The 23,771-nt window shown below is 32.8% G+C and overlaps 1 protein-coding gene across 1 annotated transcript in view; it reads right to left on the bottom strand.

The window, feature by feature from the left end:
- Window positions 1-23,771, bottom strand: part of LOC111003341 (adenylate cyclase type 6) — a 133,078-nt gene that overhangs the window by 73,274 nt on the left and 36,033 nt on the right. The window contains exons 2-3 of the mRNA XM_022273785.2: window positions 14,578-14,812; window positions 8,114-8,311 (exon numbers count right to left, since the gene is read on the bottom strand). Coding sequence (XP_022129477.1) covers window positions 8,114-8,311; window positions 14,578-14,679 — 300 coding nt within the window. The 5' untranslated portion in view covers window positions 14,680-14,812. The remainder of the gene's footprint in view (window positions 1-8,113; window positions 8,312-14,577; window positions 14,813-23,771) is intronic.

Below are 23,771 nucleotides of genomic sequence, written 5' to 3'. Positions count from 1 at the left end.
CTGTTAATGTTTTGTTAAGTGCTTCTAATGCACGTTTATGCGCCATTGTGCATTCATCCCAGATGATGATTTTCGATGCCGCTAAAACTTTGGCCATTGCTGAGTGTTTTGCAATATTACACGTTCTTCAATAGTTTGAAGATTTAACGGTAATTTTAATTCTGAATGAGCCGTACGGCATCCTTCTAACAATGTGGCTGCTATTTCAGAAGAAGCAACTGCAACCGCTATGTTGGATCTCGCCCGAACAGTTGCTAAAACTAATGACATGAGGAATGTCTTGCCAGTTCCACCAAGGGCATCTAGGAAATATAAACCACCATTTTCATCATCGTTTGCCTTCATTAAAGTATCATAAACTTCCTTTTGTTGGTAATTCAACAGGGTTACATTCGTTTGAACTACTAAATCTAATTCCTGTTGATCATATTCACGTTCCCGTTCCAATACTCGATTAAATACGTCTTTCGACAACAACAACAAATAGAAACATTCATCATTCTTTGGACGAACTGTATACATACGACCATATCGAGTTTTATAGTTCTCTTCACTGTTTATACGAATGGGCAATGGCACTATCATTACATTTAATTATTTATTTAATAGAAATATTTTGAATATTGATTTCTTACAAATATCAAATTGTCATATATACGTCATTACATAGCTGTCATTATACGTCAATTACATAGCTATCATTTGCGTTTTATTATTCTTTTTTGTTATACCACGTTTTATAGTGACTGACGTTTCATGTCAAGTCCTTCGGGAACGCTGTCGAACGGGATAAAAAGTATCCTATGTCCGTCTCCTGGCTCTAAGCTACCTCCATTCCAATTTTCACCCAAATCTGTTCTTCCGTTCTTGAGTTATAAGTGGTGTAACTAACACGACTTTCTTTTATATATATAGATGTTTTTCTCGTATACAATCTTCAGAAAAAGATAAAGATTATTGAAAATTATAAAATAGACAGTTATACAAACAAATTAAAATGAAGAGATACAGAACATAATTTTGACTCCACATTATAATAAAAAAGCAGTCATTTTTGTTATGATAAATTTTTCAGTAATAGTGATTCTATTAAATTTTCCTCTTCAAACCAAAGCCTCATGATCAAAAAGGTTCGAAGCTTCAAAACATTGATCATTATGTGATATGTTTTGTGTATTTCTTTTACTGTAAGTAACATCGTTTGCGTAACATGATATTAAATTTTCTTTTATTAATAACCATTTGTTTGGTAAAATCTCGTCGGATACGTTTGACTGTATTATATATCATAGGAGAATGGTTAAGATCTTTCAACGAAAACAAAAAAGTTACTTACCACGTCTAATATTATAAATTTTTTTTATTTTTATTCATTTATTTATTTACTAGCTGACCTGGCAAACGTCGTCTTGCCAAACTACTACCTTTAACTCAGCGCCATCTATTAGAATTGTATCAAATAATAAACAAATGTTAATGTTATCGTAATTTTAGTAAGGATGCCTATTTTTTTGAAAATGAAATATAGCCTATGTCACTCAGGAATGATGTAGCTTTCCAACAGTGAAAGAATTTTTCAAATCTGCCAAGTAGTTTCGGAGCCTATTCAATTCATACAAACAAACAAACAAAAAATCAAACCTTTCCTCTTTATAATATTAGTATAGATAAAAACACTCCTGCCTTAACAGGTGACCCTAAATTGACACGAGTGAACAATAATAATACACTTTAGAGACGAAACACAAAAAAACAAACATATTATGAAATTACAAAATTAAAAATACAAGGAATTTACTAAGTGTTGGAACTAACAAATAATATTACTTTTGCCAGCTCACTCAACGGACAATAAAAGGTCCGCTAACTTATGTATTTTGTTAAGTAAATTAACACACCGAATAACATGTGCCCTTTGCAGAAGGTTAGTCTTAGTTGTGGGCACATGAAGTAACGGTGGAGGATGTCTCTTTATTCAGTACATGACAAGCGCGATAAAAAGGCTACACACCGTACATCCTAAAATACATGTGCAATTTTTTTATTAATTGATTAAAATGATAACATTGATGAAAAAACGTTATATTTAAAACTAGTTTTAAGTTAGAAGTGTTGACAAGCGAATCTTGTTCGGATTCAGGCGTTGTTGAAGTTAGTATTCATAATCCGAGAGTATTAAAAGTTTCAAGCTTGTTAAAGTTCGTTCTGTAAAGTTGGGTATGTACAAGTTTAATGTTTTTGTAGCTGGGCATGTTGTCGGCGAACGAAGTTAATATATAGGACTTCTAAGTACATTGCTGTCGGCAGTAGTTGAAATGAAAATGTTCGACATTAAATCAATTATTACTTTAAGTATCAGTGACTTTGACCAAATGCGATGACTGTATAAAATAAATCAGTGGCGCTACAACATCTTTAGGTCGTGGTCACAGATTTCTGATTCTGTTTCATGATCATTTTTACATCTAATAGGCAAGGTGATCAGCCCCCAGTGCCTGACACACGTGGTCGAGCTTTTGGGTGTAAGACATGTCGGTTTCCTCACGATGTTTTCCTTCACCGTTCGAGCAAATGTTAAATGCGCACATAAAAAGAAAGTCCATTGATGGACAGCCCGGAATCGAAGCTACTACCGTCGAGAGTCGCACGCTGAAGCCACTAGGCCAACAATGCTGATCGATGACTGTATACCTCCTTCTTTTATCTTAGGTCTCTTGTTGCAGACATCCCTTATTTATATGCACTACAGGTGCCCGTTTCCATCTTGCCAAGATAATTGTATTATACAATCGTGACACTCCTTTAGATAAAAATAGACTGCAACGTTCAATAAATTAGGTCGATTGTTCACATTCACAGAGCCCAATAAACAGTTCTTTAATATTCAGAAAACGCTAGTATCGTGAGCACTATGATAGGCTTATAATTAAGTCATAAATATTTATCTTTAACATCTAAAGTTCCGAGATATGAGTTAGACCGTAAGTTTGCTAAAAATCTCATTACAATAGTAATCTTTGATCTTTGTATCTGAATCTATTATTTTGGAGCAAATACAATTAATTATAAATACAAATGTTACGTTCTTCTTACAAAAGATGTTAAGATTTTACAAAGTTGAAAGTTGAACAAACTGATATCTCATTAAAACATTATTTGTTGTTATTAAAATGGTTCTAAAATAATTAACAGATGTTTTCAATAATTTTGTAAGTGTATTATCGCAGGAAGTTTTTTATACAATACGAATACTAGCCACGGGTATACAACGGAGCTACTTCATACAGATGCCCATTCCCACTTCCAGCGTATAAGGGAGAAGAGAGAGTAGTAGACTAGTGTCATTTAACGATATACTGTTAGATAATGCTTTCATGGGTTTTTTTTATAATGTTAAGAACTATTACAATAATACAAATAAATGATGTATAGTCAAAATATGGACTAAGTTTCTAAAATAACTCGTTGCTTCACTTGAAGGGTCTGATTCGCCCCTGGCATTTTCACCGTAACAAAAACGACCCGTATGGCCTCAGGCATTCTTGCGATCCAAGAAAACAAAGGGAAATGTGCAAACATCCAAAGTTTCATTAAATTAGGATGGAAATTAAAGGTTAATACAAGCAATGAATTAACGCTTTACTCATAAAGGAGAGTTGGGCCTCATGATAATGACATTTTTAACTCAATAGAGATATATTGTCATAAAATGTATCCGTCTAATAGCCCTTCACTCTGTAAAGAAACCTGCAGCAGGGCTACCACATAAAACAAATGATTTTCTCAACCATGATGCCAGTACCATTAATAGGTATCTAACGACATATATAAATTTCAGTGTAGTTCTCCTCTACCTGTAGCAAAGTAGTTTTATACAAATACTTTTTCTATGTAATAGGAGGCAAACGGGTAGAAGGCTCACCTGATCTTTAGTGATACCGCCGCCAATGGACTCACGTTGTCGGAAGGCTCGCAAGTACGTTGCCGGCCATTCAAGAATTGGTACGCTCTTTTCTTGCAGGACCCTAAGTCAAATTGGTTCAGACATTTTTCAGGGGGCAGATGATTCTACATAGCGGTGGTGTGCGGCAAAACGTGCCTCAGAAAACGCTCAGTTGTGGAACGACGATAACTTGATTGGCAACGCTGTTGAAGACTGAAGTTACAGGGTAAGCGTTCTATGATGTATGTCTGACCGTCTGTCTGATATTCTCTTAATTGCACTGATCTACTATCTTGATGTAAAAGTCAAGAAAAATCCTGTGTTCTAGCAAGAAAATGTATGTTTTATTTGTTATAATTTTTATTATAATTGGTCAGCATTTTAGTCCTATGTTCACTCGAGACACCTTTTCATCTGACTAATCACAATCTTCTGGGCCTAATAAGAATAAGACGTAATTTTAAACGGAGCTATTAAGAATCGCCGCTGGTGTTAATAATTTCGACGCATCCCAGGAATCCCCGATTTCAGTTAAGTAAAGTTAATTTGTTCTTCAATTACATTTCAAGCAATCTTCAAACAACTATTTGAATATTAAAATTACATCTGAAATGTTTAATTTCCTTTTCATAACAAAGATGATAAGAATTTATATTTGAATAGTGAATGACTTCTCTCAATAAATTGAATATTAATTATTTCGCAAACAAGAGTTTTGCTGCTAGTTGGTTGAGTTTCTGTTTAGACGAAATATCCCCTAGAGGCCTCAGGCATAACTCAAAACATGTTTTCGATATCTGCGGCAATTTATTCATACGTTAACCGATGTCACTGAAAGTATAATTATTTTGTTACTACCTAGGTAACACTGAAAATGTATAATTTTATTGTTTTTCGAAGTAATCTCCGTTCCTTTCTACACATCGTCGCATCGAACCACTGAGAAAATCAGTGGGACCATTTTTCCTTAGGGGTGTCTTCTATGGAATTTTCGTACGCTTTCACCGCATTTTCAGGGCTCGTAAAGTGAATGACTCGAATTTGATCGATATTTCTTGAGAATAAATGCAGGTCGCAGGGTTCCAGGTCAGGACTATGGCGGATGACTCATTATCTCGACACCTGCTATAGTCAAATATTCAACAATCCGTTTTGCGGAGTGCACTAAAGCATTGTCGTGGTGAAGGAGGATACTGCTTGGAGGGCGCTCCTCTCGATTTTTTTCCAAAACAACAGGCAAACAGCGATTGACATACCTCCTTCCATTTTCTAGCCCAATGGTCGCGAAATGACCTTTTCGACCAAAGGATGAGACAATCATCTTTTTTCCTTGGCTTCTGCTTTTCTTTACCTTAGTTGGCCATCCTCGAAAGAATACACGCACTGAGCTGATTGTCTTTTGCTTTCGGGTTCATATCCAGCTTTTATCACCTGTGACGTGAACTTATCCAATATTTGGCGACACCAGTCCATGCTAAAGTGTTTCTGGTCGTCGGTTAAAGTATGGGGAATCCATCCATCCTATGGTAGAAAGCTTGCTGACGCCGAAATGTTCGTGTAATATTTTTTAACTTGACTCATACCAATGCCTATGCTTGCCCGTATCGGCTGATGGGTCTCATCTTCCTGTATCATGCGCCGCACAGCACTGATATTATCTTCAGTAGTCGCTGTTAAAGGACGTCCCTCATGCGGATCATCAATGAGATTGTTCGTCCACATCCTAAGTCCACGCTCAAACTCGTTAAACCAATTATTGTTGAGTAAGCCCACAACGAAAGTTATAATAAATCATTGACCGAAAATTTTCTCTCCGGGCTGAAAGCTGGACCTCACTCCGGAAAAAGAAAATTTTAAATTGTTGTTTGATTCGATTATTCGTTGGCTGGTGAAGGAGAATATTGTTCCCCGATACATTTATGGCAGAGTAGTATGCAACAAGGTTACGAGACTTTATATATACATACATACAGGGCGTTCCAAGACTATGCATCAAGTAAAAGTATCTTTAATATCGTAGATAGGATATTTAGCTGAAAGAATTTTATTTTTAAAAGTACTTATTACTGCTTTATATGATTTTCTAAAAATTACTTTCTCATGTGGGAATCGAACCGACTCAAATGTGAAAAAGAAACCCTTATTTTTTACGTCTAACAATTGAATTGACAAAAATAGTAATTCTTCTTAAGTAACATAGAATTTGTAAATATTATTATTATAGCCGACGGTGACGTTTAAATAGCTAGATTTTCAAGCCATATATAGCCATGTTGGTTTAAGTATGTGAAATACTTAAATAACTTAATCTACCAAGAAGATGGAGCTCCAGCTAATAATAGTCGGTGAGCAGCAAATTTTCAAATTGTGCTTATGTAAAAGGCAGATTATAGATTAATATACTGCTCTATTTCTACGGAATTTGGTAAATAATAATTAAGTGATTTATATCTACGTAAATCATTCCACAATTGATATTTATTCGAATGTAAATATGTTGCAACAGACTCACTCAATCATAAAAACTTTATTCAGAACCGCTACTAAACCTAGATGCTAGCAAAAAAGAAATCATATTTAATATTCAATAGTACTGTAAAAATCTACGGGCATTTTTATTTGGATCTGTGGATGTCATGATAGATTTGCGTGGGTTTAATCATAAAAATCTAATATGTAAAAGCTAATGCTTGCTCATGTCCGGACGATTATTAATTTACTTAATTCACAGAGCTAAACGTTATTGAATAGCAAAATGGATACGATGTGGCCCCATCATAAAATTAATAATTTCACGAAATTAGCATATAACGTTGAATCGTTTTAATGATATATCGGTCAATCGGGCAGTTCCTAATGTTGCTTTGTAAATCCTGAATCACTAACAATATTCAAAATTAGAGGAGAGAATGAAGTTATGTTCTGTTGACAATTCATGGCGGCACAGAACGAAACTGAAAGAAACTGATTAGAGGCTTTAGCGGCGCCAAGCTTGCGACTAGGGATTTGTGGTTATTTTTTAAAATATCAGAGAATCAGTCGACTTCAATAAATCAAAGTTATTTGATAAAAAGGAACATGAATCTCAGAGAGGAACTTACACTCAACTTTGATGACATTATTAACATTGTTAAATCATTGGACTATGACACAGAAATCGGGATAGAAATAATACAACTAATACGTTGTTTAAAATTACGTTATATATTGTATCAGTAATAATTAAACATCCTGTGCTATTGTTTCACCGGAGATTAAACCCAGAACCCTCGGATAAACTTAACAAAAGACGGAGGGTTGTGTATTGGAAAGTCTCCCAGACTTTATTTGGAGAAAATCAAGGATTTACAATATTAATGTATATCTGAATTGTCTAGCATCTTCTTAATACGTATAGTGAATTAAAAAACTATTTATTTTGCCCTTATTATTTCGCCATTGTTATTAAAAACGCTAAATAGTAATAAAGTTCGTACAGTGTGACTTACTAATATTGTTATTTTTTTATCTATTATATATTATACACACAGACCAAATAATAAAATATAATTGTAAAAAAAATTAAAATTTTTATTTTTTAGATTTAATATTATAATTACATTATTTTAATAAATAATTTTTAGCCTCTGTTAAATAATGTTTACATGTAGATTAGAACAGCATACTTCTAAAGAATTATGCAAGTAAGCTTTGAAATTTCACTCTTGATTAGTTAATGACTAAATTAAGGATTTTTACTTATATAACTTCAGTAATCGCTTAAGCCCACAATCACAGAAACATTGAATTAGTCGGTTTTATTAAATATATTTTCTTACAAAAACAAGCTAATTTATAAATTAATAACCTAATATTTGGCTTTTGTGAAGGCTAAACGAATTCTTTGAGTTTAGCCGAAACTCCTATCGCAAATGGGAAATTCAGGCAATTTATCGCTTTTGAACTCGCGTTCGTTACACAAAAGCGACATTTATTCCGCATTTTCCACAGCCACCCGGCACTAATATAATTGTCGGGAATCGAGTTAGCCATGCATGGCGCAAAAATCGTCCCAACCATAAAACCAGTAAGTGGAATTACCAGATGTAATGGACTTGACGATTAAATTTAAACCTGTCAGAAATTACTAACAATAATTTTTTGCATCTGTCTTGAATGTTAAAAACTTACCGTTGTTGGACTTTTCCTGCTGCGGCTGGATGAGAAGTGCTCAATGACTTCCCAGTTGGACTTCTTCGGTGTTTGGTGGTCGCCTGGTGAGGAGGCAGCCCTCGGGACACGAGCTGGGGTAGCTCTTCCCGAGTCGTCGGCCCGTACGGAGGTTCCAGCAGATCGGAGAGAGGCGCATCGACGACCTCTCAGCGCTTCCTATAAATATACAAACTTTTTGTATAAAACGAATTTCTTACCCTTTAAATAAATTCTAATGTCTCTAATGATGGTATTAGTAATTGTATTATTCTGTTTTACGAATAAACATTGTTTAAAAGTGATATAAAATCAAGATATATTTCTACATCACTAAATTTGATTTTATTTATCTTACCTAATTATTATTAAGTATCGAAACAAATAAACAAAATATTGTATATCTTATATATAAAACTCTCGTGTCACAATGTTAGTAACCATACTCCTCCGAAGCGGCTTGACCGATTTTTATATGCATATTCAGTAGGTCTGAGAATCGGCTATTTTGCATACCCCTAAGCGATATGGGGCGTCCACCTCAAGAATTATTTTTAATATTTTAAACGAAATTTTTTGTTTTTATTTTTTCATGATACAAATATAAAAATACACACAACCCTTGATTTCACCCTTCTACAATTAACTATTTTTTATTTGATAGTTAAGGACTTTGAAGTATGTCACTAGGGTAGCGTAGCAAAATGTTCCATGTTGGTGTGTACTAGTAGTAGTAGTAGTAGTAGCTAGACTAGATTTTAAAGAGAAACGAAGTTCGCGCGGGTACCTAGTTATATATATAAATCACTACTCTCGCGAAAAATGACAGATGGAAAATAAGGCCACCAAGGAAAAGAAAAATCCACCTTTGCACGGTCGGTTGAGACGAGGTTAAAGAAGGCGGTTGTAAGGATAATGCTTTAGATAGAGAAAGATGGAGCCAATTGGAGGGATAGTACTCTATAAGAGCTCCGTGAATATTTTTTTTTTGTATAAATTTTCAGTGTCTTGTAAATATGAATGAATATTTCAAGGAATAATTAAGGTGGGTAAGCGACCAGCTCTGGGGTCAGCGGTACTAACTACCAGGTACCAACTTTTAATTACCGCCTGTACTTGACTGTCCAAGAGGGAACAAAATCAAAGTTGTAGGAAAGACACTTCAGGCTTAATTATTATTATATATACAAAAAAAGTTGTTTACGTATAAGAATGAATTGCGCATAAGAACTGAAACATCTCCCTACTCAAAACATTGATATAGTATGAAGACTATTCAATGTTTTTCCAACAATCTGAATACCAAATGTGTTATTTATTGAATATAAATTGGAAAAACACATCGAAAGATTTAGAAGCTGTCAATAAAAGACAGTTGAAAAATGGGAACTGACTAACCAATATGGGTTAATGCGTCTTTCGTCTTTTGTTTTACATTCGCTTCAGCGTAAGTTCTACGTCTCTCAGTATCTCTACGATACAGAAAAAAGTATATAATGTCGCCTTATTGTCGAAATCAAATTCTCTATACACTTTAGTTACGATCGGTGCAATAATACTTATTTTTGTTGAAAAAAAGGGCTTAATTTTGAAATGTGATAAACAATAAAAACGGATAAGCTCATGAATAAGAATGAGGAAAAAATTAAATCACAAAATGGCAGACAGTCTCCCAGATATGAAAAATATACCGGTGTAGTGAAAAAAATACATTATTTTTGTTATTGTTTTGATATTAGCACTGAAAATGTAAACATGTTCACGGTCAGTATGATATCATTTTAAAAGGATATTTTCATCGAACTGTTAACAAATAATAATTATATGGTAAAATATCGAAATTTTTATGCGGAGTTCTACCACTGCTTGGAATAACAAACAAAATAAATCCTTTTGACGCGGTAAAAAGACAAATTCCGTTTACAATTTTAAAATAAAACAACCTTGACCGAGGCACTCAATAAACAGTTTCTTATTTAGGTCTTAAATTATTATTCTTCCTTATACTCATATCTCTGTGGATGTTTTTTATGATTTTTGTCCAAATCTACCTGATCTACCCGACTATTGAGAATCTGGCTACTGTTTGGGTTTGCTTATACACTTTTATAGAAAATATCAAGGTGTCTACGTTACTCTAACACGCCGAAGGTAATAATTTTACTTACGCCATTACTGGCATTTCTGAATTGAAATATAGTGTTGAATAATGTGAAATTATTTAACTATATACTTACCCTTATAACTAAAGGTATTACAAATAGCTATAGGGATAATAAATTCCACACATTGTCGATTGCCTATAATTCTTTAGTTTAAAACTAATTATCACTTGCCAATACTTGCTCAGTGTCCTTGGTTCAGTAACGCCGTATGAAAAGCATCTCATTTTATATAACACAATGTTTTCTAAATTTTTTACATTAAATTTATCGTCATATTGACGCCCGCTTTAGACCTCATTTATAAATATTGTAAGCATTCAAACGAAATGAAATAAATCACTCTCGATACTGTAGTTATGTTTTCTTATTAAATATCTAATCAGATGCTTTAGAATTTAAAAGTGTGTTAGTTTAATTTTGATTTCGGATTAGGATTCTCAGAATAAACCTTTTTTAAATGTCTGCAATTAGTTGTTTGTCCTAACGCGTAAAAAAACTTTTTTTAAACAATCTTTAAAATCTATGTCTAGACAGATTTATCGTTGCCTAACAAGAGACATTATTAAATAGGCCATGATGTATAGGAGAATTGAAGACACTATAAAATATTGGCAGGGCGCTACCCCTCAGATAGGTTTAGACTCAAATAGAAATTTGTTTTCTCGGTCATTTTCTTCTATATGCATATAGTATTATATATATATATAGTAGTTGACCGTCCTACTCAGACTGATACATATCGTCGAAGTTTCGGACCGAAAATCGATTTCCATGTTATTAATTCCTAACATGCGACATTGGGGCTGGGGGATTTCATCCTGCTTAAAAAAGAGCCGCACGCTCAAGCTCAAACGAAGAAGAATAGAGAGAAGAAGAAGAGCAGTCTTGTAAAATAATAGAAGTTTAGAGATAATAGAGAAATTTTCATGAAACGTCGAATGACTAACATTTGTTCCACTATTTATTTAAATATATTTGCATAAAAATAGGTTTTATGCAAAGATATTTAATACTGTAAAGTCCTTTAACCATGTTGTACTCAGTTTTCTAGTACAAAGACGTCTGTAAGGCAAGCTTTCGTAGGCTCAGTCTAGATTCACAATAGAAATATCGTTTGAGTAAGGGCTTTGAGGCGCTGTCCGGATAAGACAGCCATTATCTACGATGTACATTTAAGTCATTATATGCATACATCCTACACTTATGCGGTTGTTTGAATTTTTGTTTTTGTATTGACATTTTTACGAATATTATATATATATATAAAACACAAGACGTGAGTGGTACATAATAAAAATAAACAAAATATACGGAAACAGAAAGGAAAATTTAGGGGGATAATCAAGTAAAGATGCTTATGGAAGCAACACAATGTAGAAATATTCTGAAATGTAGAAGAAGTATTTGCGAAAAACGGAGCACATATTGAGGAATAAAAGGTATTCAAAACTGAAATAAAATGATGAAATAACTGTATTCTATATATATATATATATATAATTTTGCTACTTGTTGAACGTCACGTTAATGTCAAAATGAGTTTGTTAAGAGGGTAATTAAACTTCGCTAAATTAATTGTGTTTGAAATCTACTGATTCCATACTAAAACCTCAATGTGTATTTCTAAATCAAAATAATATTTTGGGATTGTTTACTGAAACTATATTATATGTAATTCATTTATTCACTTAGTTGGAAAACTCATTACAAATTAATTAATAATGCGGCCAACGGGCGGCCTTTTCCCCTGATCCCTTTATTGGTTCGGTCACAGGACATCTCATATAAATTTATATATATCACAATCAAAATCCTTAATAATAAATTTTCATTATTTTTCTTCTTCTTCAATCAAATTATTATACAAATACAGTAACTATTTGTATTATAAATTGATTGCAATACCCGAGTATATAGATATAATTTAATATATTATCCGATTCTATGCTATGCATTCGCAATTACTATGCAATTCAGGTAGAACAAGAAATAATCCTATGATTTAGCTGGACTTAAATGCAAAAAAGTTTAATAAACAAGAATTTTTAAATCAAAACATTCAGATAAGCGTAAAACTATTTTAGCTTTCACTCATGCGTGTTGCTATAAACTATCCGGTACGTGCGAATAGCATTATTAAACGAGTTTTGATTGAGTGTTTACCGGACTGAAATAGACTTAAATTTCATTTCATATCGTGTTCCTTACGGATCTAGCCTACAGATAAGAGTAACTTAGATTATTATCTCATAGAGATGTGTCATTTGTTTAATATACCATCATTAAGGTGGCCTTCAAATTTGCCGTAACGCGCCGCGCGGTGGGCGCTAAGTTTGAGAATCTTAGTGTAGTTCATGACGAAGAAACTTAACTTAGTGATACTATTTAAATGAAAAAGGATTTATTTTGCTAGCCCAGAAGAAGAATTGTCATGGCAAGTAGAAAATATAAAATAATTGTGTTAAAATATGTATATTTCACTTGCAGTTTTGTTTGTGAAATTTTCAATAAATTTATTGCATATTTCTTCCCATGACCTTATCTTTTAAAATTGGACGGCCTTCAACCTCATTTATGATTTCTTCGACCTGATTTTCGTTATGTTCATGCTACAAGTTCATGGGAAGCGTAGCCGCAGCACTTCTGCAGGGCTGCAGCCGCATATCGCTTGCGCGGCATGTTGCGGCAAATTTGAAGGCGCCCTATGTATTCATGTTAACATTGTATATATTAATAAGAATAACGTTTGTCCGTCCGTTTCATTACGAGAGAAAAATTATCATCGTTTTGTACTTAACGCCCGCTGTGGCGGTATCTGTATAAAACTTTAATTATTGCGCTTTGAAAAACGTATATAGGATTCATATCTAAATACAAATGAAAAATTTCACATTTGGAATAGACAACGCTTGCCAAAGTCCACTACAGTTGCATTGCCGATCAGTCAAGTCACGTTTGATGGATGTGTTTTGATTGAATTTTAAGTGAAACCAGCTGGTCATATATGGCTGCTACATATAGTATATGCACTAATAAAACAAATAACATATATTATTATAAGTTGTGGTGATCGAACGGAACTAACTTATCAATTTTTTTTTAAATTTTATTAACATTACTTTTTTCACATTTTTAGGTTTATAAAATAATTTCATTAATAAACAGAAACTACATAAATGTTACATACAAGCAAATGTTATAATATGTTCATAAGGGGAAAAAAGTGTCCTTGTATCTTTCTTGTTGTTTTTAATTGATGTATTTGGCAATCTATTCGTTAAAATTGTGTTAAAAACATAAAAATCAGTGTTCTAGTTAAACAGCCTTATAGTAAAAATAGTTTTCAATGACGTTTATTCCTTCCCCCATTTAAAAAGTAAAAAAAACTGAAAACTTTGAGTCAGCAAGACTTTTCTAGCTAGATAAATAGATAATATTGAGATAGAGGTAAGTTGTCGTTCGTATTTAATCCTGTTTCGATGAAACTTCCATCATATATCAGATTTGCAATTCTATACCGTTTTCTTGGTTGCTAAAGAAAAACATCGCGAGGAAACCATTAATTTTCTGTCAACTTTGTTTCAGTTAGCATTTATGATCCCTTGAGATTCATTGCCGTACTACTAGAAACTACTTCACACATTTTATATATATATATGTGTGTGTGTGTGTGTGTGTGTGTGAACACGATATTATTATTTAAGATAGTACTGAATAGGGATATAAATGTATGGAGGACATATCATCAGTTACAAGGCACGTCAATTTGTCGAACGTCCATCATCCTTATTAATCCTAACATCATCTCATCTTGGATAATCAATAATCGCAAATGCATTGTGAATTCCACACTAATAATATCTATACTTTATACTCAAGTCAGCCTCTCTGTGATCTATTACAACTTAAATATAAAAACTGGCATGACATTAGATGTAATTAGTACAGATAGTAATAATTAAGGTTATAAAAGAAGTTGCATATATATTTTATGTACAAATACATATAGTCTGTAAATGCTGACAGAATGTTTTATTTACTTGATAAATACTATTATTATATATAAACAAGACTAGAAAAAACTACAATTCCGGGTGGTAGTTTTTTAACTAACTAAAAATATGTCTAGTTACTACTAGAGTGAGGACCTGATGCGGCTAAAAGACGGAAGGCGGGAGGTCCCTCAGGAGAAGGAGATACCTTTTGGTTCGAAGATATCCCAAAGTCAAAGTTAACACGACCTTCAGATATGAAGAAAGAGTGAAGAAGATGGTAACTTACCATGCTGTGACCGCTTCGACTGCGTAGGCTGAGCCGCGTCTTCCAGTCACGCCTGGACGCATGGCCCTCCGTACTGAACGATCTCTTCAATGTCTCCGACATCTTGGCACAAGTTAAAAAATCACTAACATAATGCGTCTATATCGCTGAAAGTTGTGCACGGCACTGAGTTTTTATTACATCTTACACTTAATTTAATCACTACTTACATTACACTAGATAGTTTGAAGGAAATCTGAAACAAAAAGGTTTTATTAGTTTTTGTTTCTTTCTGACCTAATGTATAATAATTTTAAAAAAAGTATAATTTTTTAACAGACTCGAAAACACATTAAAAAAACAGACTAGCTTCTGCTATATGTCTTTTTAAAATAAAACATAAAAATAAATGTAGGCCAGCTAGCAGCCAGCTTCGCAGGCTACTTCCCTGGATTTTTTTTTGTTTTAATAAACGGCTCTGTGTAGCTGAATTAATTATTATTTTTAGGGTTCTGGCTACCTTTGTGTATGAGTCTATTTGTTTATTTGCTTTTGTCGAGTACAATATTTCCTTGTTGAAAATGCCAAAAATCATACTACATATAATCCGTTGAAGCTTACGCGTCTATGTGAACGCAATTGCATATTAATCCGTTTCAGTGCACTAGTAACAAAGGATCTCAATTATTGTGTTCATATTTTGTAGGCTTTGTAGGTAATTTAGGCAAGACATAAAATTCAGCCTCGTATTAAGCATTCCTTTTTGGAGGTAACATAAGATTAATAAATTAAATATTAGGTATGTTATGTTCAAATGTTTACCTTACGTATTTTACGATTAGTATTATATTTGAATTTAGACATTAATACCGCCTCTGTGGTGTGTGTTAACGTGGTGTACAATCAAGACCTGAGTTCGATTCTCAAAGTAATAAATGTTTTGGCTGTCAAAACATAATTATTATTATTGTTATTTCACAATGTTGTGCAAACTGGTAGGAGCGGTGTACATGAATGATCGATTGTAAGTCTCTTTGATGGATTGCACTAATTACTATATGCTAAGCGAGCTTCTCAATTCATAAGCAGGAAACTACTTTCCCTGTCTGAATAAACACTTTTATAAGGAAAAAGGGAAATATTTTTTTAAATTATTTAGAATATTTAAATGATAGGCGTGAAAACAATACTTTTATAAAATTTCAATGATGACACAACTCAAGATGGTATTTGACCGATCCCGTTGACATTAGGTCTTTATCTAGGTCAAGTGGAAAAATGAGACACGAAAAGTGCCAAGATTTCCGCGGCAACAGACCGATTTCCAAGTAAAACATTTTCCGAAAACCCCGATACATATTATATTAAGAGATGTCACAATGTGCGTAGCACAATTATGTGGTCTGTGGACCTACATACATAATATGTTCTTCAAAGAATTTAGCTTTAAAAAAATAATTTATCGAACATATATTTTTTTGTCTTTTCCTTATTTTATTATACGTATTTAACTAGGTATTATAACAAACACGCATTTAATGACCTCACAGCAATTAAATGTTTGCGTAGATTCCGAATTGTTCAATTATTGTCTCGATGGAGCTCTCAATGATAGACAAATTTTGAACTGAAAATTCTTTAGGTGAGAGTATTTTTTTATGGATGAAACGTCACAAAGTCTTGCAGCGTTTTGTCGAAGAAAAGGGAGAGAGCGATTGAGGCCGACCGAGAGAGTATGAGAAAGTAAGATCGAGAGAATTTACACAATTGGTTGATGTTGATTGTTTACGTTTAGTAGTTAGACATTAGAACTTTGGATGGCATTTCTGTCGCATAACGTCACTTGTAGAAAACACCGATTTTTAATTTATTAATATTATCATTAGCACGTATACTGAGTAAACAGTGTGAATATAGATATTCAAATACATCTCCATGTATTTGTATGAGCACTCCTGCTCATATACTGGTATATGATCATCTATTGGGACTTTTATCATAGTAATAATTATTTTTATAAAGAAGTTTCACTACCGACAAGTGTACTTTGTACGAACACAATTTATCTAAATAATTAAAAAATATTATACCGGTTGTAACAAGATAATACCCGCTACGCTAATAAACGCTACGAATCATGTACATATAATATGCTGTCTTTATTTTGTACAGGACGTCGTCTTTATAAAGTTCTATGTACTCGACAGTGCTTCCAGTGTTAGTGAAATCTACATACAATCGCAAAATTTCCTTATGGAACCTAATTAACTAAAACAATATATTCTTCAGACATGATTGAAACATGGCAAAACTTGATCTTTTTAACTCTGGAGAAGTCATTAATTACGTAATTAACGAGACATTCATAATTGACTTTTCAAAGATGAGAAGTTATCGAAACTTTGAATGAAAGTATCTCATTGGAGTAAGAAATTATCTTATAAGTTATTTACAAAGATGATTAATATATACCTAGTTAATAAGTTATTATGGCGGATTGTCGTTAACATAATTCACAGTTTAAATCGCCGTCGAAACATCCAAATACGGGTTACAAATTAACACATATATTTTTGTTTTACCCATTTCTATTTGACAAAGATTCGTTTTGATGCGCCCTCTTCTAGGAATCAGCCAATAGGACCTTCATATTCCTATATAAATTTTGGCATGACACTGTTTACATTTAACTATCTAAGCAATACAAATACAATATTTGGATTTAGATATATGTTGAAAAGAAATTTGTATTCATATATTGTATTTTATAAAGAATTTTATGACGATTGGATTCCATACAAGCTGGTGTACAAGTACCAATCTCTCAAAAGTTATTACCTACAACCTGAAGCAAAATCCGCTCACATTTACATGTACAACCGCAGTATAGCGACATACCGTCGGTTGAATACCGAGTCGCAAAGCAAAGGCTAGCATGTCGGATGTAAACGTGCCTATAATTTTTCAACGTCATTTTCTTTATTAGGGACTCTATACTTAACATTAACAATAATGATAAAGCCGCTACAACCCAGTATGAATTTTGGCCTCAGATTGCATCTAGTTAATATAAATCGTTATATATTATGAAATTCTTTGACATTCTTACAATATATAACTTTATTCAAGTCTTATAACAATCATTACTGTCAAGCACTCGTGGGATTAAGTTGAAGATTACTCTAACGAAATGTGAATGAATATTAAAATTAAACAGCATATTTTTCGACCTTTATACCCTGAAAACTCAGCAAAAGCCTTCTCGATTTAAACAAAATTGGGTACAAAGCCGTCTTAATCCAAATAAGAGATTCATTTGAGAGGCGTAAAAGCATTTCGTGTTACTTCATTTCAGTGCGAGGCAATTTAACATTGAGATTTCACTGGTTTAAAATTCACCGTTTAATATTAATATATTATAACGTATAGTGCTCGACGTTGAAAAGCACAGAGTAAAGAAATGAGTTTAAAGAAAAATATATTTACTGTTTATGAAACCGTTCGTATTATGCACTAATCAAGTGTAAATTTGATAGGTATATGGTCGTCCTTACAAATCCTGCCTGTGCAACCATAGACATTTCCTTAACAGTATGACATGAACAAGTTACTGACTTATTTGAAAATGATAATAAAAAAAACAATTTAAATATTACTAACCAGATTTTATATATTTGAAGCAGTTAATGCTTCAAATATATAAAATCTAGTAATCACAATAACATCGAACTTCTAAACCTTATAGGTAAAATGTTTATTTAATTGTTTAACTAGTTTAATGAACTAAAACAAAACAAATGATTTAAATGGAAGGTTAAAAATATTCAAGCCCTATCATCTATTCTAATTTATTAAAGAAATGCAGAAATGTCTAGAATATCACGAGAATTATCAGTTTTATAATAATTGAAATACCTGTTTGAGATCAACCGTTATAGTTCACACTTATAAGTGATATCTAATCGAATACGTTTTGGTAATTTACAAGATAACTAGAGAAGATAACATCAAATTGTAATTGATTGGTTATCAAATGATTGTAGCTGATTTTTATCCATATTTTACAAAAAAATATAATATCGATAGAATTCATCTTTTTTTATAAATGTTAACATATCGAGAGCATTGATGTTTATAACTCATTACAGTAAATCAATTTATTAAAAAAACGTATGTATTACTACCGAAGCAAATATATTAGACCCTTAAATCCTCCTCAATGGTTGGTACTCTCTAAAATACGTAATTATCCTAAAAGTATCCTTTTGAAGGCAGTACAATTGCCAAAGAATATTCAATGTAATATAAAGATAGGGTTGACATTCAATTGGACAATCCACTCAGAGAGAACAATTTCAAATCTAATAATAATCTCATTATTTCCAAGCCACAGGCTTGCAAACACAATTGCCCGTTCATATTTTTAATCACTTATAATTGTTTCTCCTGGATGCATGAAACTGGGGACGATTTTCAGCATTTCTCTTTGTTATGTTTGATTCAAAATCTGTAGAGAGGATCGCAAGAGTAGGAGGTACACTACATTGATTAAAAAACACGCCGATAACTTTCCGCCGAATATACTATAACCAAAATCGTGGTTCAGTACTGAATATGTATATAGGTCACGTTAATACTTTATCAAATATGCTTTATTTTATTGCCAATGGCCATCAGTCAATTAAGAATGACATAAAACTGTTATGGATATACTTTTATTTCGTTCCACATTTGAAACAATACAGGTCAGTTACTTTTACCAAGAGCGTTTTAAAAATATGGCAAAGTAAAGGAGAGAAAATTAGAAATACTTATACATTATTTATCTCTTTGCTGGAGCCCACGAACATATGATCCACTATCATGTGAATAGGGCTTTTTAAATACTTGACACCACGGGCAGGGTAAGAAGACTGAAAAGGACAAAACCATTTGTACTAGTGAATTTGTGTTAGTGTGCGTTAATATTAAGTGAATGAAAAACATTGGACACAAGAAGACAAGACACTTTACTACGGATTATAATTAGTGATATTGGACACTTTTTATGATAAAAATCAGTTTTAGTAAATCAAATTAGACTTAAATTACTTATTAGTTACGCTAGACCATAATGGTTCATGATGTGTTAGTGAAGACATATGTATAAATCAATATATTTATCTCTTTGAAATGAAATGAAAATATCTTTATTCATATGGGTAAAAAAGTACAATTATGTAGGTCAAAAAAAATTAAATTAATTGTAAATTAACATTTACTGCCAGTTCTTAAATCAAAGGCGTAAAACGGAGGAGAAGAACTAGCAATAAACTCTTCGCCACTCTTTTTAATCGCCAAGTTTTTTCTTTTACACAACGTTTGTAAGGAGCTGTAACCATTACACTATGTTCCATATGACATCTTGAGTAATCAAGAATAATAAAATAAATTAAAAACAAAGATTTTTCCTCTATCAGCCAGAGGCATGGTGAAATAGGAGCATACTCGTGAAAACAACACGCAAATACGTAGTAGAAACAATTAATATCATCGCATACGAATTCAAGTACGACCAGTCACCACAAGTAGCACCCATCCACGAGTATGACGCATGGCCAACCATCGGCCCCCTCGTCATATTTTAGGGAGAGAGACAACCCGTCGCATGGACGCCTTGAAGCTTGAAAGGAGCGCGACTTTATTCTTACGTTAACCTAAATTGTCATACATTTTAAATAAATGAGTTTGTAACAATAGACATATATAAACATACCGTAGATTTAGTATTTATGATATATTTGGTATAAATAGCAACGGTAAAAAATTAAATTAAATTGTCGTAAGATTGTCAAAAACTCACGAAATAAAATATTATAAAACTGAAAAGTTTGTTTGATCAAACCTGTTTCGGGAACGACTGGTTTCAATTAAATTATTTTAGTTTTGGACATGTTTGTTTGAATTTGCTTTTATCATAAAATTAACAAGTGTGAAGCTGCGGAACTCTGTGTGAACAGAGATCGTTTTTAAATTTCAAATTTGTATTTTTATTTCAAGTTATGCAATGTTATTTCATATAGATATTCCAAAAGATGTAGCCAGTATGAAGGTAATGTCTTGTGACACTCAATTAGGATTTAAGTTTAATTAAGATTCTGCGTTTACGTTTCTCCGGCCTAATGGAATGATGTTAAGTGATACCGCCGCCCATAGACACTCTGAATGCCAGAGGGCTCGCGAGTGCGTTGCCGGCCTTATAAGAATTGGTATGCTCTTTTCTTGAAGAACACTAAGTTTAATTCGTTCGTCAATACTTCAGTTCGCAGCTAGTTTCACATTGTGGTGGTGCGTGGCTGAAATTGCCTTAGCGTTCAGTTGTGGAAACCATTTATTCAACCAAGAATGATATCTCTTGTCGCTTTGTAGAAATATCGCGCTACTATAAATCTCACTGATATCCATTTTTCAAAAGCACACATCCATAATTTATTACTGAAACGTGAATTGGCTCCGTTTGAAATAGAAAGTTTAATTATTGGGCGCTTCTGTTTATTGAGCCGCTGAATTGATATGGTTTCCATTTAGGTTTGGATTTCCAACGTTTTATCAAACTAAAATGAGCTCACTAGTAAAATCCACAGATATTTAATTAAATTTCAGTAAATAAGACTGAGAGTACTCATAAGAGTAAATTTCATTTGGCGAAATTGGCGTTGTCTGTTCTCGGCCAAGATTAACTTTGTCTCGGTAAGCTAACAGTTACCACGTGCGATTTAAAATTCATGAATTAGGGCATAGCTGTCGTAAACTTATTTAACATAAAGTTCAAATTTAACAAGACTATATTATTTTCTCCTTGACTCATGGTCAAATTTCTGATAATAAGTTCCCTTCAATAGTAACTTAGTACATAAACAAAAATTTACTGATTTTTTTTAAGTTTGTTCGCTGCTTAAGTGTCCCGTAAGAAAATACATTTGCTTTCGAGCGATTTCTTCCAGGCAACCACTGTGAGTATAGGAAAAAAACATGTATTAAATTACATCAGGTAGGCAAGAAGTGCAAAAATACATATTACAAGTAGAATAAGAAGGAAAAAACATACTTAACAGGAACAAAAATTTCTGTAATTATGTAAGGAAATTAGGTAATCAATCAGATTATTGCTTTAAGCTGTTTATAATTGCTCCATCATTTTACATTAATTCAGGCAAAAGGCTGTTGTCTAAGAGAGTCCCAATTACCGTCTTCTATCTCAATATAAATATACTTAGCAATAAGAATAATGCTTTAAAAATGAAATAAAAGAAAGTGGATCCTCTTAATTGATTATCTTCCAGGTCTAAGTATGCTATTGGAACTGTGAAACTAATTTATGCTACGAAAAAATTGAAATCTTTGTGGGTTGAGGCAGACGGACAGGAATCTCACCTGCCTGATATGCCGCCCATGAATTCTCGCACTGCCAGAAGGCTCAGAAGCGCTGCTGGCCTTTTAAAATTGGTACATTCTTTTCTTGAAGGACCCTAAGTAGAATTGGTTAGGAAACACTTCAGTGGGCAGCTGGTTCCACATAGTGGGGGTGCGCGGCAGAAATTGCCTCATGAATAGCTCAGTTGTGGAACGGCGGTTATCGTACTTAATTTCTGATTCTATTTTTGAAATATGACAGCCTGCTAGCGAGCCAAAGACACTTCGTGGTTTTGAAATTTCTAGAATCCTGATCAATGAAGGTAATTAAAATCGCTATTAAGTGTATTACTCGGCGAACCTAGTTAATATTTACCTACGTATGTAGCCCCTAAATTTTTACACTACATTTAACAGTGTGAATAATTATATTAATATACAATTACAAACTAAAAATATATCTAATAACTAACCTTAAAATTTAATTTATAATAAAATTACAGTATTTTCGTATAATGACATATCTTATCAAATTAACTATAATAATCTCTCAGCGTTTCCGGTTCCGTTAGCTAGTGGTACCGGAAATAATCAGTCCTACAAATCATAATGGACCATGATGACAGTGGTTTAATATAAATAATGAACTACATACTGAAGTTACAGAACTATACAAATTTACACTAGAATAAGTTTCGAATTGTTTTGCCCCGTACCTGACAGCATTTCCTAACTCTGTTGTGATACTTATTTGTTGAGCGAAGTACGAGCACTGAGCCCTGGGGGTACAGTGCCTCAAATTCTACGTTTTAGTTTATTTAGTCCTACCTACCCAAATAGTTTAATTTACCGGTAACCATCGAGCGGGAAGTATGTATCGATTTATATTAATTATTAACTAAATACCAGATATAAAAATACTAAACAGACTTTATTCAATAATTAAATTCTTGTTAGTTGACAGCGCCTCTCCGTGCTTGCTTGAGAATAATATATTTCTAAATTGCACATTCAATGCTTAATGTAATATTAATAAAACGTTATAATATAGAATTGTTTTACAGACGCTGATGGTGTAGGTAAACAGAATCTTCTGAGACTATAAGAGAAATAATATATACAGAAAAAAACCAAATATTTATATTTTCAAATAATTATTTTTATAATCAAAAATTTTTGATTATAAAAATAATTAAAATTTAATAAAAATATAACTAAAACAAATTTAAAAGTTTGTTCCCTGTGGCAGTGTACTTTTCTTACACTTTACTTAACACTCCTCTGTCTATTGCGATACTTATTATTTGAGCGAAGCCAGCTCTGAGGTCACCGGTACTATCCAGGCGCACACTTTATTATTAGATTTCAACCGAAAATTATAATTAAATCCAAATTAATACGACTCTTAAACTAGCTCGAGAGTAAGTATTTGAAAGGGTTATTTAACATTTACTTTTATATAACAAATTAACCGTTATTTATTATTAATTAGTTTCTGTAATCAGACTTAGGGCCTGTTTCACAATGTCCGGATAAGTTCCAAATAAGCTATTTATTACTTATTGGTATGATAAATAGTATTTTAGCGTTTCACGACTGTCAGATAGCGCTATACGTCATGAAATTCGAAGTATCTTATTTGGAACTTTTATCTTTCGAATAATTTATGTGTTGCATAGGTATTTGGCACTTTATACATACATTGTGAAACAGGCCCTTAGTGGCTGTTATTTGGTTGCATAAGGGGACATTTCACCACCTATCACTCTAAGCACTCAAGACATTCAGGCCAAGAGCGCATTTCGGTGTCTGTATATGATCTT

Source organism: Pieris rapae, chromosome Z (genome assembly GCF_905147795.1).
Source record: "Pieris rapae chromosome Z, ilPieRapa1.1, whole genome shotgun sequence".
NCBI lineage: Eukaryota > Metazoa > Arthropoda > Insecta > Lepidoptera > Pieridae > Pieris > Pieris rapae.
This window is presented reverse-complemented; position numbering and strand designations above follow the sequence as displayed.